Here is a 19,727-nt window from a genome sequence, read left to right as displayed (position 1 = left end):
GGCGGGGGGCACTTGGGTGGTTTGGCCGGTTAAGCATCTAACTTCAACTCAGGTCACGATCTCACGGTTCATGAGTTCAAGCCCCGTGCTGGGTTTTATGCCGACAGCTCAGAACCTGGAGCCTGCTTTGGATTCTGTGTCTCCCTCTCTCTCTGCCCCTTGCCTACTTGTACTCTCTCTTTCTCTCTCAAAAATAAACATTAAAAAAAAATTTTAGGTAAATATGGGACAACAGTACACTGCGTGCAGGATGTGGAGTGGAAGGCATAAAAACGCCTTTTTACAACCACTTACTTGCTATCAGCAGGTGGAGATTAAATTAAGCCACCATCTTGAAAGATACGAAGTTTGAAAAGTCCATCTGAGAAAAAAAGCTTTAAATCCCTCAAAAGCAGAGCCTAAAATCCAGCATTTCTAAGCAGTTCCATCCACCCATGGAAGGCCTCAGCCAAAAAGCAGTCTTCCCTTCTCCTGAGCCCAGAGGACAAAATGAAGGACCCCGCAAAGATGAAGGAGAAACTCTAAGGCTGACAGAATGCATTTTCTCCTCTTGCGGGGCTTTGCAAATGCTAATAGGCACAGGGATCTTATTTCTGGGGATCTTGTTAAAGTGCAGCCTCTGATTCAGCAGGTCTAGAGGGGCCTGAGTCTCTGCATCTCTAACAAGCTCCCAGGCGATGCCGACGCTGCTGGTCCACAGACCATGCACCAAATCCAACCACAGTCTGGACTACGGTCCGCTGCTTGTTAGTGACAGCCGTCATGAGTGATTCTGATTACTGCAATGTTTTCTCTCCTGGTAACAACCCGGCCGATTCCTCCAAATGACTGGTTCTCTAGCAGGGGCGGCTGCAGCCCCCAACAGACACTGGGCAATGTCTGGAGACCTATCAGGTTGTCACAAACTGCATGGGGGAGGGGTGCTTCTGGCATGTATGGGGTTAAAGGCCAGGGGTGCTGCCAAATATCCTGCATTCACATAACAGCCTCACCACAAAGAATTGTCTGGTCCCACATGTTGTCAGTGCCAAGGTTAAGAAATCCTGTTCTAATAGCCAGAAAATATGAATCGGGTCCTGTCAATTCATCCCATGACTAGATACCCCAATTTTGGAAGTGGGTCTTGAATCCAACACTGTCCTTTCCCAGGCTAAATGTGAGACTTGGGGAGGGTAACAGATTAGGAGGAAGAACAGGATGCCGTATGCAGTATGCAGGGAAGGGGTCACGAGGTCATAGTCGATATTTTGTTTAAAATCAGGTATATAAAAGCCAATGAGTGACCTACTAAGCATTAACCTTTCTATGATTTTGAGCTACGGCAATTTAACAGGAACAGAGATCTATGTAAGCAGAGGACCTGAAGCTTAGACTCTAAGTTCCCTGAAGGCAGGACCGTATCCAAATTTGTCCATCAACAGAGCTACATTTACCACAGTGAGGAAGAAGGTAGTCCTACAGATTCAGAAATTACTGCAATTCCGGATGTGCTACACGGATGCAGAGACGGAAGCACTTCCTAGTGTGACACGGTTTATTATTCGTCATCACCACAAACATCATTACGAACAACAACGACCCAGGCTAAGGCATACCTCGTCCTGTAGAAAGAGCGTGGGAGCTAGAGTCACACAGCCCTCGATCCAGATCCGGATCCTCTCACTCGCTACGTGACCAGAGACAGGTTAGCATAGTGTCCATATCTGTAATATGGGTATCATAATCTTTACCTCTGACAGAATTGTTTTGAAGTCATACAGTGTGATGTATTTAAACACCTAGTGGCTGGCATCTAGTGGGGGTGACTTGACCCATACTTCCTACCATATTAAGGACGGGAATAAAATGTCCAGTGAGTGCTTACATGGTGCTTATTTCTGCACACAACCATATGTAAAGATTTCACCTGAGGCTACGAAGCCACGAAATCCTCTTCCTTTAAACCAAAGGCCATCGTGCACCAGGTTTATTGAGCAACCACAGGACTGTGCATTTGTGGTTTTATAATGGCCATTCAGGGCCTGGTAGCACATAATGATCATCGATGACAAAAAGGAGACCTATCAGCAGGGGAATATCTCAGTGTTCACAGCATGAGAATACCACCACGTCGCTCACTACCAGTGGAAATGAAATGTACTCTCTGCTCACAAATGCTAAGGACCTGAAAACTCACAATCATTTTACAATAACCATGTCTTTCTGAGAATAGAGAAAGGAACATCATTTAGGAGAAGAAGCCTGAGTCGTAAGTAACAGACAAATCTGAGCATTAACCACAGACGTTCCAGGATGTTTCCACAATCCATACTCAGGCTTCGCATTCCCCACTGTTGGGACATAACAGTCTTGGATAAAAGGGACGAGCATGCTGGTTCTGGTGACATCACTATGTCTGTGCAAGGAAGATATTTTAACAGATGTGACTAGAAAAGCGCACCAGGCAGCAAAACGTCCCCACTGACAGGAGCAGGTGCATGATGCCAGGAAATGGAGGCATAACCCCAAAAGCATGAATGATAGAGGCTCTCTGATTGGCCTCAGCATTCCAGAAGCCCAGAAAATATCAGGCTGGGTACCATCAGACTCTTGCCCAATAGTGGAAACATCACCAGAATTACAAAGTCCAGAGCAGCCAGTATACTTAAGAAGTCTCCCACTGGAACTTGGAAAGCCGCCTTGAAATAATGATGATAATAATAAGCAGCTGAAAACACAAGCTGACATCTGATCTCGGGAAGCTGGGAATGAAACATCAGGGTAATGGGCGCCTGGTGACCTTCATGGGGCAGTAACTCATCACAAAGCTTTTGACTTGCTGAGAGAATAAGGGTTCCTGAACTGGGTTAGGTTCCTGGTTCACATACTGTTGCCCGGAGCAACCCTAAGAGGCTGGACCCAGGGGGACGCAGATGTTCTGTCTGACTTCAGTGTGAAAGCCAAGGGATGTCCCAGTTCCCCTCAGCAGCCACTCCCGATTCTGTCATTCATAAATTTGTCCAGACCCTTCTTAAACCTGCATTCATATATCCTGCCAGGACCACCTCTTGAGATAATGAATTTTAGAAGATTATTACCTGCTGTGTTAAGCAGTACTTCCTTTCATTGGTTACAACAAGAAAAAGAAGAATTAGGGGTGAGGCAGCAGAAAGGCTAATGTTGCTTTCATCAAGGGACAGTCTTATGTGTGGAAAGTAGAAATATTTGGTACCCTGGAACCACAAGGCGTCGAAGGCAGCAACCATAAACTCGGGAAACCCAATGGCTTCAAGAGTTTTGCTTAATGAAAGCCACTCAACGTGCATTCATGAAAAACTGGGATTGGACAAAGGGATGATTTCTGTTAGCGTTACCTAGTTAGAAAGTAGCTCAAAGAGCATGGAGCCCAACAATGTTCAATCACACAACCCCAAGGTGACTGCAAACGTGCAGGGATCGGAGGTTGGTCTACTCTGCTAGGGAAACTCTGAATTTCCCTGCCAACAGGGAAATCTGCGAGCAGAGGCTCAGTGAATACCGTGTCTCTCCCCATTGTCAGGGATGCCACGGGACTTCCAGGAAAACGTGCTCCCAATCCTCAGTGCACATGAAGATGCCACTCACTGGCTGAGCTACGCTAAGTGGGTACCTACTGCAGGTGCCTGTAGTATGGCCCCCCTGGACTAGACTCCTGAAACAGAGACATGAGTGGAGAAACCAGTGAAATCAGAATAAAGCTTGAAGTTTAATTAATAGTAATATGCAAATATTAATCTTAGTTTTGACAAATGTGGCATCGTTATGTAAGATGTTATAACATGAGGAGACGCTAGGAGAAGGGTATGTGGGAACTCTCTGTACTATCTTTGCAACTTTTCTATGAACCTATTATTATTCCCAAATAAGAGGGTAATTAAAATTAAAAGACTTTTTTTTTTTTTTTTTTTTTTTTTAAGGAAACATACTTCGTGACACTCTAGAGCCACCGTAGTGGGAGTTAGAAGTCCACAAAAGCCATCAAGATTTTTAAGAATCAAGATTCAGGGCAATGGACATGAAAAGACATTTTTCTAAAGAAGACAAACACATCAGGGAAATACAAACCAAAACCACAAAGAGATAGCACCTCACACCTGTCAGAATAGCTAAAATTAACAACACAGGAAATAACACGTGTTGGCAAGGATGTAGGGAAAGGGGAGCCCTCTTACACTGTTGACAAAAATGCAAACTGCTGTAGCCATTCTGGAAAATAGTATGTAGCTTCCTCAAAAAGTTAAAAATAGAACTACCCTATGATGTAGCAATTGCACTACTAGGTATTTACCCCAAAGGATACAAAAATATTGATCCAAAGGGGTACATGTGCTCTGATGTTTATAGCAGCAGCATCAACAACAGCCAAATTATGGAAAGAGCCCAAATGTCCATCGACTGATGAATGGATAAAGAAGATGTGGTATATATACAATGGAATGTTACTCAGCCATCCAAGAGAATGAAATCTTGCCATTTGCAACAATGTGGATGGAGCTAGAGTATACTATGCTAAGCAAAATCAGTCAGAGAAAAGACAAATACCATATGATTTCACTCATATGTGTAGTTTAGGAAACAACAGATGAACATATGGGAAGGGGGTGAGAAGAGAAGAAAGGGAAACAACCCACAAGAGACTCTTAACAATAGAGAACACAGGGTTGATGGGGGGAGGTGGGTGGGGAATGGGCTAGATGAGTGGTGGGTACTAAGGAGGGCACTTGCTCCAATGAGCACTGGGTGCTGTAAATGATCGATCACTGAATTCTACTCCTGAAACTAGTATTATACTATATGTTAACTAAAATTTAAATAAAATTTTGAAAAAAAAGAAAAAGAAGACATACAGATGGCCAATATGTATATGAAAAGGTGCTCAACATCAGTCATCATCAGGGAAATGCAAATCAAAACCACAATGAGATATCACTTCACACCTATTAGGATGACTGTGATCAAAAAGACCAGAGATAACAAGTGTTGGTAAGAATGTGGAGAAAAGGGAATTCTTTCACACTGTTGGTAAGGTTAATTGTTGCAGCCACTAAGGAAAACCATATAGAGGTTGCTTGAAAACTAAAAATAGAACTACCATATGATCCAGCAATCCCTCTTCTAATTGAACCCCCAAAGAAAATGAAATCAGTACCTCAAAGAAAGATCTGTGCTCTCCTGTTCATGGCAGCATTATTCACAATAGCCAAGATATGGAAACAATCTAAATGTCTATCAATGGATGAATGGATAAAGAAGTTGTAGTATGTATACACACATACAAGGGAATATCACTCACTCTTAAAAAAAAAAAGAAAAGAAAAAGAAAGAAAAGAAAGGAAAAGAAAAGAAAGGATGGGGCACCTGGGTGACTCAGTCTGTTAAGCATCTGACTTGATTTCTGCTCACATCATGATCTTGTGGTTCATGAGATCGAGCCCCACATAGGATCTGCACTGGCAACACGGAACCTGCTTGGGATATTCTCTCTCTTTCAAAAATAAATGGATAACCATTATTTTTTTTTTAATGTTTTATTTATTTCTAGGAGAGAGAGAGACAGTGTGAGCAGGGGAGGGTCAGAGAGAGAGGGAGTCACAGACTGAAACAGGCTCCAGGCTCTGAGCTGGCAGTCAGCACAGAGCCCGACGCGGGGCTCGAACCCACGAACCGCGAGATCATGACCTAAGCGAAAGTCGGACGCTTAACCAACTAAGCCACCCAGGCGCCCCATGGATAACCATTAAAAAATAATAATAAAAGACTACAGAGGTAAAAGGGCAAGGCAAGAAAAGACTGAGTATTTGAACAGCATCTAAAAGATAAATGTATCAAATCCTTCTAAAAGCAAAAAAGAAGACTGCCCTGAAAATATAGTTGATTAAAAGCCCTGAACCTTGGAAGATTTGGGGATTGATGCCTGAAGATTAGAAAAATTAAGCAATGTGGCTACCAGATGAAAAATAAAATTGCTAAAGCAGATTTATAAAAATGTAGCCTACTTAAATATTTGGGCAGCAGGTTAGAGAAACCATCAAAATGGCTTTCAACTGGACAATGCTCATTGTCCCAACTCATACATTACAATTACAACATGGCTCCAACTAGAAGTCTGGTTTTGACACCTAGAAATGGATTCCACTTCCCATCTCCACTCATCACCAAAGATAAAACACTCAAACAGGGGCGCCTGGGTGGCATAGTTCCCTGAGCTTCCGACTTCAGCTCAGGTCATGATCTCACGGCCCCGGAGTTCAAGCCCCATGTCTGGCTCTGTGCTGACAGCTCAGAGCCTGGAGCCTGCTTTGGATTTTGTGTCTCCCTCTCTCTCTGCCCCTCCCCTGCTCATGCTCTTTCTCTTAAAAATAAATAAATATTTTTTAAAAATTAAAAAAACTTTCCATCTCTCTCTGCCCTTCCCGTTCATGCTCTTGCTCTCTCTCGCTCTCTTTCTCTCAAAAAGAAATAATTTTTTTTAAAAATTAGGAAAACAAAACCACTCAGACCAAATGCCTTCCTACCAGCTCTAATCTATGCTAATCACTGGCACATTCAATCAACACATCCAAAAATAAAAAAGGTTAAAAAAATCAATTTGGTTTTTTTTTAAGTTTATTTATTTTTGAGAGAGAGAGAGAGAGAGAGAGCGCGCGCCTGTACAAGCGGGAGAAGGATGGGGGGGGGAATATGTAGGATCCAGAAGAGGCTCCATATGGACAGCAGAGAGGCTTATGCAGGGCCCAAACTCACAAACCAGAAGATCATGACCGGTTGGATGCTCAACCAGCTAAGCCACCCAGGTGCCTGAAAAATCACCAGTTTGTAAAAACCTGAGCATTTTGGTTTTGTCAATAATAAATCAGATCCCTGTATTTAATGAATTTCATTTGTACTCATTGATTCCAAAGTGACGTGTGTATGAATGAATCCGCTATGCGTCTTATGTTACAGATTTACAGGCTTGTGAGCAAAGACAAAATGTTTCTGAGGAAAGCATATGAACACAGAGAGGCATTTACAGGTTTAGTGCAGGCTCAGCCATTCGCAGAGCAACCTGGCACTTTGCCTCATTTTTGAGTCTTTTTTCCTCATCTATGAAGGAAATACGTAGGTCTGAAAAGAAACTGTCAAGCCAAGAGGCAACCCTTGAACTCCATCAATCTGTACCTCTAACTTCCTGAGGGATGATGTGTTGAAGGCCACTTAAGCACAGAGTTTGATAAATGACCCCATTCTGTGCAAACAAATTTAAAGAAGAACTACCACTTACAGACAGCTACATCATTAGCCTTTTCTATCCCCCTGGAGATAATTGAGGCCCTTACTTATATAATTTATACCACCTTCTGCAGACCAGAGTAATTTCAGATCATTCTTAAGTGTTTACACTTAATCCCAACACCAGAAGGCAAAGACCAAATCCCTACTCACAGTTACGAATGTTATTCCAGTCGATTTTGGAGAAGAAAGGGTGGCAGCAAAGGCCTTCAAACTTCAGTCTCTCTTTCTGGCCACACAACAAACTCTGAATCAGATCAAGTAATTCACCGCTAACTTTGGGGTCATCTGGAAACTTCAAAAACCGCTATTCCAAAAAAAAAACAAAACAATAATAGAATAATTACTCCCTTACCAAATTCGGCTTCTCATGTACCCCCTCCCCCAAAAGTATTTCTCATATATGCAAGTTTCTCTTTTTGTTAAAAGAAGGAAGTTTTTTTGCCCTCTTAACTTTGGACCAAAGGCATGTTCCCAAAATAAATGGCTTGTTCACATCAATAGGCCTAGTCCCTTTGCAAGGGCTCAATATCCTTCATGATTTGACCCCGCTCCTCTCTCCTGTCTCATGTAGCTACGCTCCCCATCTCGCTCTTTGCTGTCCAACAATGATGAGCTATTTAAAGCTTCCTGAACAAATCATGCTGTTCTCTCTGCCTAGAACACCCTCCCCAGCCCGCACCCCTCTTCCGCCGGATCACTGCCACTCCCCCCCTAACTCTGTAATCTACTTCTGCACAAACACAGTGCACTGTGATTTCCGTGTGATAACAGGGAAGGAAGGCAGAGAGAGCCTTCTTCTCACTCAACACTACAAATCTGCTACCTGTGTCTAGTGCCATTCACTCATTACTGAACGAATGGATTGAAATGAAGGAAATAAATTGGGCCCAAGAGTCATCCAAGGGGAAACTTTAACTCAAGAGGAGATTCAAGAATAAAAAGTAATGTATGTATGTATTAAGAATATAAAATCTGTATTACACGTAAGAAAATGTGCATTAAGCATTCCAGAAAGATGAAATTGGGTGAGCTAGAACAAACTGAAATTTCTCTTCCTTCTTTCAGTTGAGACTAAAACATGCATACTTATCATATCCTAAAGAAATGGGGTTCATAGGCGTGCCTGGGTGACTCATTCAGTTGGGTGTCCAACTCTTGATTTCAGCTCAGGTCATAATCTAACAGTCATGGGACTGAGCCCCATGTCGGGCTCTGCACTCACAGCGCAGAACCTGCTAGGATTCTCTCTCAAAATATTAAATAAACATTTTAAAAAAGAGAAATGGGGGGTGCCTGGGTGGCTTAGTCAGCTAAGTGTCCAACTTCAGCTCAGGTCATGACCTCACAGTTTGTGAGTTTAAGCCCCACAGTGGGCTCTATGCTGACAGCTCAGACAGAGCCTGGAGCCTGCTTTGGATTCTGTGTCTCCCTCTCTCTGCTCTTCCCCAGCTCATGTTCTTTCTCTCCTTCAAAAATAAACATTAAAAAACCTAAAAAAAAAAAAAAAGAGAGAGAGAGATGGGCGTCCAACTTTGGCTCAGGTCATGATCTTGCAGTTCGTGGATTTGAGCCCTACATCAGGTTCTGTGCTGACAGCTCACAGCCTGGAGCCTGTTTCAGATTCTGTGATTCCCTCTCTCTCTGCCCGCCCCCCTTCTCATACTCTGTCTCAAAAATAAACTATAAAAAAAATTTTTAATAAAAAGAGAGAAATGGACTTAATATACTAGAATGTATAGTTATTAGAAAATAGTTTTGCTTCTACTTCATATATATTCCTGTGTTTCTAGTTCCTGTCCCCAAGCAAATTTACTGCCATATTCGACAGCTAGTCATACTGAGAAACAACATAGCATAACATCAAGAACGTGGACTTCCAGGCCAGACTAACCGTGTCATTCTAGGCAAGTTACTTAACCATTCTGTGCTTTGGTTTCCTCATCTGTAAAATGGAAACAATATCTACCTCTTCCATTGTTTGAGGATTAGCCAAGTTAATGAACTATATTTCATCAAGTCTAGGACTCGGCTATTCCCTTAACAGCACTGAAATCAAATGTATTTTATAACCAATGAAATATCATAGATTAATTGGCAACAGTTTTTCTTTTTTAATGGTACCTAAAATAATGGCATAGGCTTACAATGACTGGCAGCTGAGAGTCAATAAAATACAATCACTAAAGCGCTTAGGACAGCTTTTAGCACAAAGTGCTTTATAAGTATTTGCTGTTATTATCCAGAGCTACTGATTTACATTACAAATGTTCATTTTTAAATGACGGTTCTCAATATGACTTCAAAACCTACTAATGGCTCTTTACCTGGAAATTCATGATGTTATTGAAGGTTCTGGCTGAGGTCCCCTCGGTGAATGGGGACCTTCCATAAACCATCTCATAAGCAATAACTCCCACCGACCACCAGTCACAATCCAGGCTATAGACGCCTTTTCCGTCCCCGTTCATCACGGTCAATACTTCAGGGGCCATGTAATCTGGAGTCCCAATCGGGAGTTTGGCGTTCACCTGGAAACCCATAAATAAGATGAACACAGCAAACTTTCAATTATTCTCAAATAGATTGCCAACAGCCACATTTCAGACGCTAGCTGATTTGCCACTGATTACTATTCTCCCCAGGCACTTAAGCCTTCTGTCGAGTGGCATGCTGTCAGGAAATGCAAACGATTTACTAATTAAAAAAAAAAAAAAGTACATAATATAATCCAAAGGCAAAAGGGCAAAAGTTGTTGATGATATACGCCCTTTGGTTACACAGATGAGAAGTGGGGATAGAACGGAAGATGTCTTTCCTGATACGTGTTACACAGTACTTCCCTTACTTATGAAAACAGCAAAATCATAATAAATCTTAAATATGAATCTACCCATTACTGAAAACCTGGCAGCTAGCTAGGGCAACACGATATTGCAAAGGCACTGTATGTCAAGTTTAAATATTTGGAATTAACATTCCTACTTCAAGCCACCCATGGGGCAAGACATGATAAATATCTTCCACCAGAGTCAAATGTTAATGAGTTCATTTCCCTCACCCCCAACTCATGTTCCTTGGTCGCCTCCTCACTGTTCAGAAATCCAGAGCCCTCCATGGGGCGCCTGGATGGCTCAGTCGGTTGAGCGTCCGACTTCGGCTCAGGCCATGATCTCACGGTGTGTGGGTTCGAGCCCCGCATCGGGTTCTGTGCTGACAGCCAGCTCAGAGCCTGGAGCCTACTTCGGATTCTGTGTCTCCTTCTCTCTCTGACCCTCCCCTGCTCATGCTGTCTCTCTCTCTCTCAGAAATAAACAAAAATTTTTTTAATTAAAAAAAAAAATCCAGAGCCCTCCAATCCAGTGGCACTCAAGCACCCAACCTCGCAAAGGTTAGGACAACGTAATAGGTCTTTTTCTAAAGCTAAATCTATCCTATTTAAAGAACTGTCCTTTTTTCTGAGAATTTGTCCTTTTGACTGTTTTAGTGTTTACAAGTCCTTTATTTCTTGAAATGAGGCCTGATGAAGGATTTTCTGCACCCCCCTCCCCTGAGCCACTTCCTAGACAACAGAGGAAGCCAGCAATGCTCTCAGCCTTCAATATTATTTTGAAGTCTTATTGAGCCATGAAATTTGAAGGCTAAGGATTGCCTCTTTGACTTCTCCATCAACACAGAAAGGGCCTGATGTTAGTCATATACTGTGCTGACCAATAATCCTACATCTATCCAATAGCCCTGCCTTTAAAGAGGCTTCTCTCACTTCAGCAGTTACATGGGCACAAAAGAACTTTCTCCCTCTTAAAGGATGTTGAGTGCCCCTAAGCAACCTTAGGTATTTTGTAGGTATGGACACACATCTGAAAGGCTAGGCTTTGTATCAAGAAAGGCAATTTGCTCTGCTTTGATTTGACGGGGAACTGAGTCGCCCTCCCTAGGGACAGACACCCAAGCTCTTCCAGCTCATGACTTTAATCTTCTCCATTCCCTGGCCCCAAAGACCCATGGTTATAGGAAATAGACCCATTCTCCCTACTCCTTCTCTTTTCACCCCTTTTCTCAAGCCCACTATAGGTTTTTCCAAATCCTAAATCCAGACAGCAGTGTGATACTGTTATTCTTTACACCATTCATCTGTTGCTCTGGGAAACAGAATTTCCACTGGGGGACACCTGGCTCAGCGGAGCACGCAACTCTTGATCTCAAAGCTGTGAGTTCGAGCCCCACATTGGGTGTAGAGATTACTTTTAAAAAAATAAAATCTTAAAAAAAAATAGAATTTCCACTCCAAGTACCCACGGGGATGGTTGGATGGCCATACTGCCCAAGAAAGCCAAGGGCCATTGTTGATACACAAAAGTAGGGAGAAAGGACATGGTATCTGGTCTAAGATAGGGTGCCTTACGCCTGAGGAACTGAAAGTAGCTTAAGTCAAGAGGAAGCCTTGATGCTGGAGAGCCTGAGCTAAGACTTTTGTCTTTTAATGTGTATGTAAATGTTAATGAGCTCAGCACAGGATTCAGATTAAACTACAGGGTTTTGATAAAAACCCTCAACACTGACAATGAGAAATAAAAGTAGTTTTTAAATATGAAAACAAGAGAAGAACTGCAATGTCATCATTGATTAAACGCTTACCCTTTATGCCTAATTACCTTGCAGAACCATTAATATGCAATCCTCAAATATGCACTGCTTGCACTTGCTGGGTTTTATTATCACACTAGATTGTTTGGGAATATTCAGTTCTCCTTGTTTGCAGTGCACGGGGATTGGTCACTTGGTCACAACCAAGAGTCAAAGAAGAAACTGGATGGGGTCATGTTTATCAGCATAATGTAGCACAGGGCATAAGTCATCAATGTCTTATTTTCAAACTCATGATTAGATTTATCCAAGTGGGTTAGATAACTCTCTAATTCCTGCCCCATAACAGATATGATTATACACATTTATGTCTAATCACTTTATCATTTTCTATATTTTAAGGGAAAATATTTCGAGCTTCCCTTATGAACATCTCCTATGTAAAGTACATTAAGTACTTAATAGTAATTAACAAAGGTTTTTAATGACACTTTAATGACTGCTAAATTTCCATTAGCTATTGACCTCCAAGCATATAAAATCCATTTAACACAAAATGCCACCATCCTGACAAGGATTTTGCAAGATGGTTTCACTCTCTTCTGGTGGCAATTCACAGCCAGCTAATCTGGGTGAGATATTAAAAGTGGAGCCATGTATGGGGCACCTCGGTGTCTCAGTTGGTTAAGCATCTGACTTCGGCTCAGGTCATGATCTCTTGGTTCCTGGGTTTGAGCCCCGCATCGGGCTCTATGCTGACAGCTAGCTCAGAGCCTGGAGCCTGCTTTGGTTTCTGTCTCCCTCTCTCTGCCCCTCCCCTACTGACACTGTCTCTCTCCCTCTCAAAAAAAAAAACATTGGGGCGCCTGGGTGGCTTAGTCGGTTAAGCGTCCGACTTTCCGACTTTCGCTTAGGTCATGATCTCGCGGTTTGTGGGTTCGAGCCCCGCGTCGGGCTNGGGGAAAAAAATTTAAAAAAAAAAATTAAAAAAAAAAAAAAAAAAAAAACATTAAAAAAAAATTTTAAGTGGAGCCATGCACTGGGAGCCAGGCTTTCTGACAGTATACCATCTGATAATTAACTTTAGTTAAAGCTCACTGTCTTGATAGGAAAGAAAATACACCAGTTCAGCAGGAGATAATAAGAAAATGACAAGGAGACAGAAGACTGAGCCATATTTCAGGAGATAGAGAAGTTAAGGAAAAAAAAAAAGGATTAACTTAGATTCCTTTACAAGCAGAAAGCAGATGAAAAGTAAGAAAACCACAGTCTGCCTCCTCCCAATCCTCTTCCCCTAAAATGCTTATTAAACATAAAACTATTCGGGGGCACCTGGGTGGCTCAGGAGGTTAAGCGTCTGACTTCGGCTCAGGTCATGATCTCACAGTTTGTGAGTTCAAGCCCTACATCAGCCTCTGTGCTGACAGCTCAGAGCCTGGAGCCTGCTTCAGCTTCTGTCTCTCTCTGCCCCTACTTTGCTCGTGTTCTCTCCCCCTCTCTGAAAGAATACATAAACATATAAAAAAAATAAAAAAATTTAAAAACCGATTTCAACCTAACCTTCCCGATGTAGCTGCCCAGGGCAGAAACATCTACCTGCAGAAGGAGGGAGGGAAGGTATCTCACTATGTTGTTCCTCTTGGGGAAATGGAATAAAATCTTTTCACTCCTACATAAATCTCAAAGAAGTCTATCTCCTATGGGTTTCCAACCGCTAAATGAGGCTCATTAACACTTAACATGCTATACTGCTCTTTATTTACAATCTCCTTACAAAGGTCTCTCTGAAAGAGGCAGGTTGGAAGCTTACTATTTGCCACTCTTTGAGACTCTAATAAGGTGAAGTGGGTGACCAAAGTCACAGTGCAGGTCAAGGGCATGTCTCAGCTCACCAACCAAACCTCTAGGTAGTATGGGTCCCTGTGTTAGTAAAGAGACTACCCCAAAGCAACATTCTGACTAAAAAGCTTGGAATAATGACAATGGAAGATGGAAAACCCAAAAGATCTAAGAGTCACAAATACCTAAAATTTGTAGATAATATTTGGGAGTAGGAGAAAAAAGGATTAATTGATTTTGGGTGAGTAACATAAGTGAATTTCAGTAAACGTAGATTACATATGGTATATTTTTGGGAACAAAAAATATTGAGAGACTCCTTTGGCCTAGAAAACATTCTACTTAAAGGAAATATGTTTAACCCACCAAAAATACAACAATAAAATAAAATAAAAGGTATAATTCTATATCTATACTGGACTTCACCTAGGCTGTAGATTCGTCTTCCATAATTAAAGGGACTTTGCACTGAAAACAATGCTAAAAATACCCTTCTATGAGCTTGTCACATTCTGGCCCTAAAAGTACAAAGTTCTGGAGAGGTGACCCTTTGTCCAAAAGAGGAGGAGAGCAGGTGACTGTTCTCAGTGTGTAGGACTGAGTGCCGTCTTCCCTTTACCAGACTAGTCAGGGGTTGAGCACAGAGCTGCAAATAAACCTGAGTGACTCTGGAAGGCTCCCCACCTGCAGTGAAGGCTGTTCCAATTAGAAGAACTGAAAAGGATGGTTTGAAGCCCTAAAAAACAGAAATCTGAGGGGCACCTGGGTGGCTCAGTCAGTTAAGCATTCGACTTCAGCTCAGGTCATGATCTCATGGTTCGTGGGTTTGAGCCCTGCGTCGGGCTCTGTGCTGACAGCTCAGAGCCTGGAGCCTGTTTCAGATTCTGTGTCTCCCTCTCTCTCTCTGACCCTCCCCTGTTCAGGCTCGCGCTCTCTCGCTCTCTCTCTCTCTCTCTCTCTCTCTCAGAAATAAAACATAAAAAAAAAAAACAGAAATCTGAAATGAATGGAAAGTCCAGTCTCTCCATCAAGGACTCTGAAGAGAGTGATTCCAGATGCACAAAGCAGGCCTTACTCTTTATTCCCACTGCTTTACCAAGTAGGGACTTTGGACCACAATCTAGGTTCCCAAGTAGTTTTGTTTTATCGCAAGCACGTAGTGCTGGCTCTCACTAATAAGCTTTCTCATGTTTCTCAACCAACTTGAAATGGTTCTCAACCAGGGGTGATTTTGTCTCCCAAGGAACACTTAGCAATGTCCAGAGAGATTTCTAGTTTCGCAACTGGAGGGGAGGGTGTTACTAACATCTAGTGGATACGTAGCTAAATATCCTAGAATATACAGGATAGACAGCCCCCCGCAGCAAAGCATCACCCAGAGCAAAATGTCAGTGGTGCTGACTATGTACCTATGCTTCAGTTTATTTCTAGATGCAGGAGTTTTTTTAAGGTCACTCATGCAATGTACAAGTTTTTTAATCCTAGATGATAAACCTTCATATTACTTTTTTCCTCTGCTTTATTCCTCTTAATTCAAAACTGACACCTTCATGCCTGTTTCTGAACTGCACATAATTTTTAAAACATAAAATGCTTTGATCCTATAACCTAATTCTCATTGTAATGATCAAGTAGAATCAATTATAAGAACATAATTTGGGGGGAGGAGGGGAATCGGCGCAGCAGGAGACTATTTTTCCAAAGATCTGAACACGAAGTGAATTATCTCAAGTAGACCAGTGGGCCTCAGGTCTGCAGAACAGGGTGGCCAGACCCTGGCATGCAAAGAGTTAACATAAACACAAGCCTTTTCCTAATATCAGCCTAACAATACCCACCTTTCCTCCAAGGAACCTGGGCAAAAAAGGCAATTTTACATATTTCCCTTCCTAAGGACTTAACTCTCAGAGGCTGGGGGTAAAGGGGGCATTTTAAAGAATAACCTCCCTAACCTCTGAATTTGTACATTTCAACTAGAATCATTATTTTACTGAGAAGGAATAAAATGCCAAGTTCCTAAGAATTTGCCCAGGTCTCCAAATGACTCAAGTCTAAGTTGATTTTCTCTTAGATCTACAATTTTTTTGCATAGTTGACATGAACATTCACACTTTAGTATACAAACTTTATTAGACTTTAACTTATATATATTTTTTTCACTTTGTAATCTTTTTCCCAAAGTACTCTTGCTCTTGATCTCAGCAGACACCCTCTTGCCTTCCTATTCAGCACATGGAATACAGCTTAATTTTTACCAAAGGTCCAGGGCACCGAAATACATTTTGCGCAGTAGGTTCTTAATGCTTAAGGATATTTGGTTTAAATGTGCCAGTGATTTATTTCAATTTTTGCTGCATAACAAATAGATCTGAGATAAACAAGATTATAGAAGACAATCTATAATAAGCAGGGAAGATGAAAAGAACAAAATAAGCATTTTCCCTTTTTAAACAAACTATTAACAATGTTCCTAAAAATGTTTTGTAGGATATTAACAGATGTAATACATAAAACGGTGCCAAGGTCAAGTAAGTCTGGGAAACAGCTCTATGTCCCTATCGCCACCCCCACCCATGGAGAAATCCTGCCATATACTGGCAAATGGAAGATTCCAAAACGTGGCTCAAATTTTTCCCATATTTTCCAAACTTACAAGGACCACAGAACACTCTGTAGCATAATCTCTATTAAGCTATCTTGTTCCATTTTGTTACCATCTTATTTGAGTTCATTTTTGCCGCTGATCCAAAATCCACAAGCTTGATGTGTCCTGTTCGGTCAATGAGAATGTTCTCAGGCTTGACGTCTCTAAGAAAATCAGGGCCACAAATTAGTGTTGCCTTCTCCACGCCAATCAGCAAGCAACTGTGAACCTAGGATATCGATTCAGCCAAGAATCTCAGGATCTGTGTCCTGCTATACATAGACCTCCCTATCGATGGATATAAATAATAAGCAAAACATTCTGCAAAACCAACGTAAGTAAGAAAAAGGAAAAGGAAAAAAGAGGAGGATGAGAAGAAGGAAGAAGAGAAAGGGAAGGAGAAGGAAAAAGAAAAGAGATGGAGGGAGAGAGGGAGGGAGGGAGAGAGGAACAGAGAGGAAAGGAATAAATGCAAATTATTAGATGGATTATTTCTCCCAGAGACATGCATTTTACATTACGAAAGAACAAGGGGATTTGCCCAAGGTCATGTAGCTAAGTCAATAGGAAAACCTGAGATTCTATTCAAGGTTTCATAACTCCTGGCCTAACCATTCCCACAACATTCTCAGATGTACATAAAATGTCACATGAGCAGGGATGTAAAGAAACACTTTTCAACTGAGGGTAGAACACCTTTGTAAATTACTAACAGGTGAGGTTATAAGTACAACCCCATGGGCTTCTGCCCTTACGTGGTATGCCAGTTCCTTCTGCAAATCAAATTCGGTTCTTCTACCATCTAACCCAAAGAACCCACGCAAGAGTTCTCAGTCTTACCAGCTATACTAACAGATCTTATTAGCAAACTTGAGAACCCTGTAATTTTAGACAGATCTATTTCACTGTTGAACAAGGAAGCTGAAAGGTCTGCCATTTGGAAAGTATACTTTCAGCCAGTTACAGTTAAGACAGGTTAAAATTTGGGGGTGCCTAGGTGGCTCAGTTGGTTGAGCATCTGGCTCGTGGTTTTTGCTCAGGTCGTGCTCTCACCGGTTCATGAGTTCAAGCCTCGCATCAGTCTCCACACTGACAGTGCGCAGCCTGGTTGGGATTCTCTCATTCTCCCTCTCTTTCTGCCCCTTCCCACACACTTTCTCTCTCTCACTCTTTCCCCCAGAATGAATAAGTTAATTAATTAATTTTTTTAAAAGACTGGTTAAAATTTGCATGAAGCATTATTTTGATGCTGAAATCATCCATCCATTCATTCTACTGTGGGAACTGTTAGGTGATACAGATAAATTCTCAGTATACTACCTGAGTCTCACTTACCGATGCACATATCCCATCTGATGAAGGCTGTGAACAGCCAAAATCAATTCGGCGAGGTAAAACTGAATTGTATTTTCATCTAATTGGTCCTCGTATCTATTCAAAAGTGACAGCAAGTCCCCTCCAGGCTGATATTCCATGACCTGCGTCGAATGCCAAAGTTATTCATTCTTCATACATCCCAAAAAGGGAATATCTCAATTAGAGCCTCAAATGCCGCCTGATGTGTTATAATTACAACGTCTCCACAAAGCAACTAAGATGTGAGAGACATATTGTGAGTCACGTAGAATGAGATCCCTGCCCTAAGGAGATTACATCCGATGCCCAAGAGAATCAATATAATGAAAGACTAGTCCCAGNGGATTTGGAAAACAGTGTAGATGGAAACTGCTGGAGGGCAATAAACCCTCTGGCGTCTTTCAGTCTTTTCAGTCTTTCAGTATTTCTTTCCGCAACCAGCCGAACACAGGAAGGGTGCAACAAATGTGATACAATCTTCCCTTCCCCCTGCCACCCCCCACCCCCCCGCAACGGCCATCTGACCACCTCTTACAAATTTCAATGTGAAACCTACACTCTCTGACCTAACAATTCCACTTCTGACCATTTATCTTACAGGAACTTATAGTAGTTTGTGGATCAATAGGCACACGGATTCATTGTAGCATTGTTTGTCACACAGGAGAGAGAAAAAGCCTGGAAGTCACCCCAATACCCATCATTAAGAAATTGCTGAAATAATGACCTATCTAAAACATGGGAGAAGATGTAAATGTGAAAAATGAACAGACTCACTCTATTCAAACTGCCGTGGAAAGCTGCCCATGATAAGAGAAAGTGACATCCTATACAGGATAAAGTAGAACCTCTTTTCTCTGATTAAAAAAAAAATGTATATTACGTTTGTTAATGTATCCATATTATATTTGAGGCTTTGAGGCCGGTTTGCCTCGGTGGCTACAAACTGCACCCTGGTGACTTCCCCTCTCTGCCTTTCAGTTTCATCCACTGTAAAATGAGGATAAGACTAATTCCCTCACAATACCCTCCCTGGCATTAACAAGGTCTTCCAATGCCAGTCAGGTGCCTTCCTTTGCCGACTGTCGCTGCATGATCCTTTCCTCTCTGGCTGGGAGGGGCTGGGACACATTCCGACCACTCTTACTCAGCTCTCTTCTTGTCCTTTGCTCTGATTTCCCATTTTGTGAGCCACACTATAAATGTCTTTTGTTTTAAGTTGTCTCAAACCCTTTCTGGAAAGAGGCAAGATCCAAATAAACATCTTAAAAAAAAAAAAAATACTAAATCTCTCCAACTACTGCATTCCAGAAGCCAATTTTGGGATGTGAATTCTCTCCATCCTCCTCCAAACTCCTGTTTGCTTCTGGTCCAGAATTAGAAGAAAGCTCTAGTCGAGTGAGACATGGAGCATCTGCACATATCCGCGGAGGCCCCAGGCTAGTCCAGTAAAGCTTCTGCCCAGCACAGCGTCAACCCTACACCAGAGACCCTTGAGGAGCCAGTGACTTGGATGCTTGTCCTCCCCAAGGGCTCCGTGTCACCGGGGAGTCTCCCCCATTCGCATGGCATCTTGCACGGAGCAGAGAGTCAACTAGATACTGGACAATTTGAAGAGTGAGGTTCCATTTGCACTGTAATCGCTGGAAAAAATTGATTTATGAACAAGAAGGGTGATGTGTAGAAAGGGTGGCAGCTAAAATGCAGCCTTTACTGTCCCCAAATTCACAGCAGATTGAAAGCTACCAGTCCCAGTTCTAGAAGAACCCGCAGGTGCCACCTGGCTGCCTACAGCTCGCCCACTCATCCCAACCTGGTTCTCCACAGGCCCTGGTTATGTGGGTGAATGCTAATGTTCATATCTGTTTTAAACATATATTGCCGTTAAAAAGGCAATAAAAATTCTCCCCACCCAAGAAAAAAATTCACCAATAACGACAGAAGTACTCATGCTTTTAGAACAAAAACACCTTAAAATAGGAACGATGCATATTTACGACAACACATCGCA

At 42.1% G+C, this 19,727-nt stretch overlaps 1 protein-coding gene across 1 annotated transcript in view; it reads right to left on the bottom strand.

Moving 5' to 3' along the window:
• CIT (citron rho-interacting serine/threonine kinase) overlaps positions 1–19,727 on the bottom strand; it is a 161,507-nt gene that overhangs the window by 116,810 nt on the left and 24,970 nt on the right. The window contains exons 5-8 of the mRNA XM_077766016.1: positions 17,696–17,838; positions 16,431–16,524; positions 9,618–9,821; positions 7,444–7,597 (exon numbers count right to left, since the gene is read on the bottom strand). Of these exons, the coding sequence (XP_077622142.1) occupies positions 7,444–7,597; positions 9,618–9,821; positions 16,431–16,524; positions 17,696–17,838 (595 nt within the window). The remainder of the gene's footprint in view (positions 1–7,443; positions 7,598–9,617; positions 9,822–16,430; positions 16,525–17,695; positions 17,839–19,727) is intronic.

This window comes from Crocuta crocuta, unplaced genomic scaffold (genome assembly GCF_008692635.1).
Source record: "Crocuta crocuta isolate KB4526 unplaced genomic scaffold, BGI_CrCroc_1.0 scaffold339, whole genome shotgun sequence".
Taxonomy (NCBI): Eukaryota; Metazoa; Chordata; class Mammalia; order Carnivora; family Hyaenidae; genus Crocuta; species Crocuta crocuta.
This window is presented reverse-complemented; position numbering and strand designations above follow the sequence as displayed.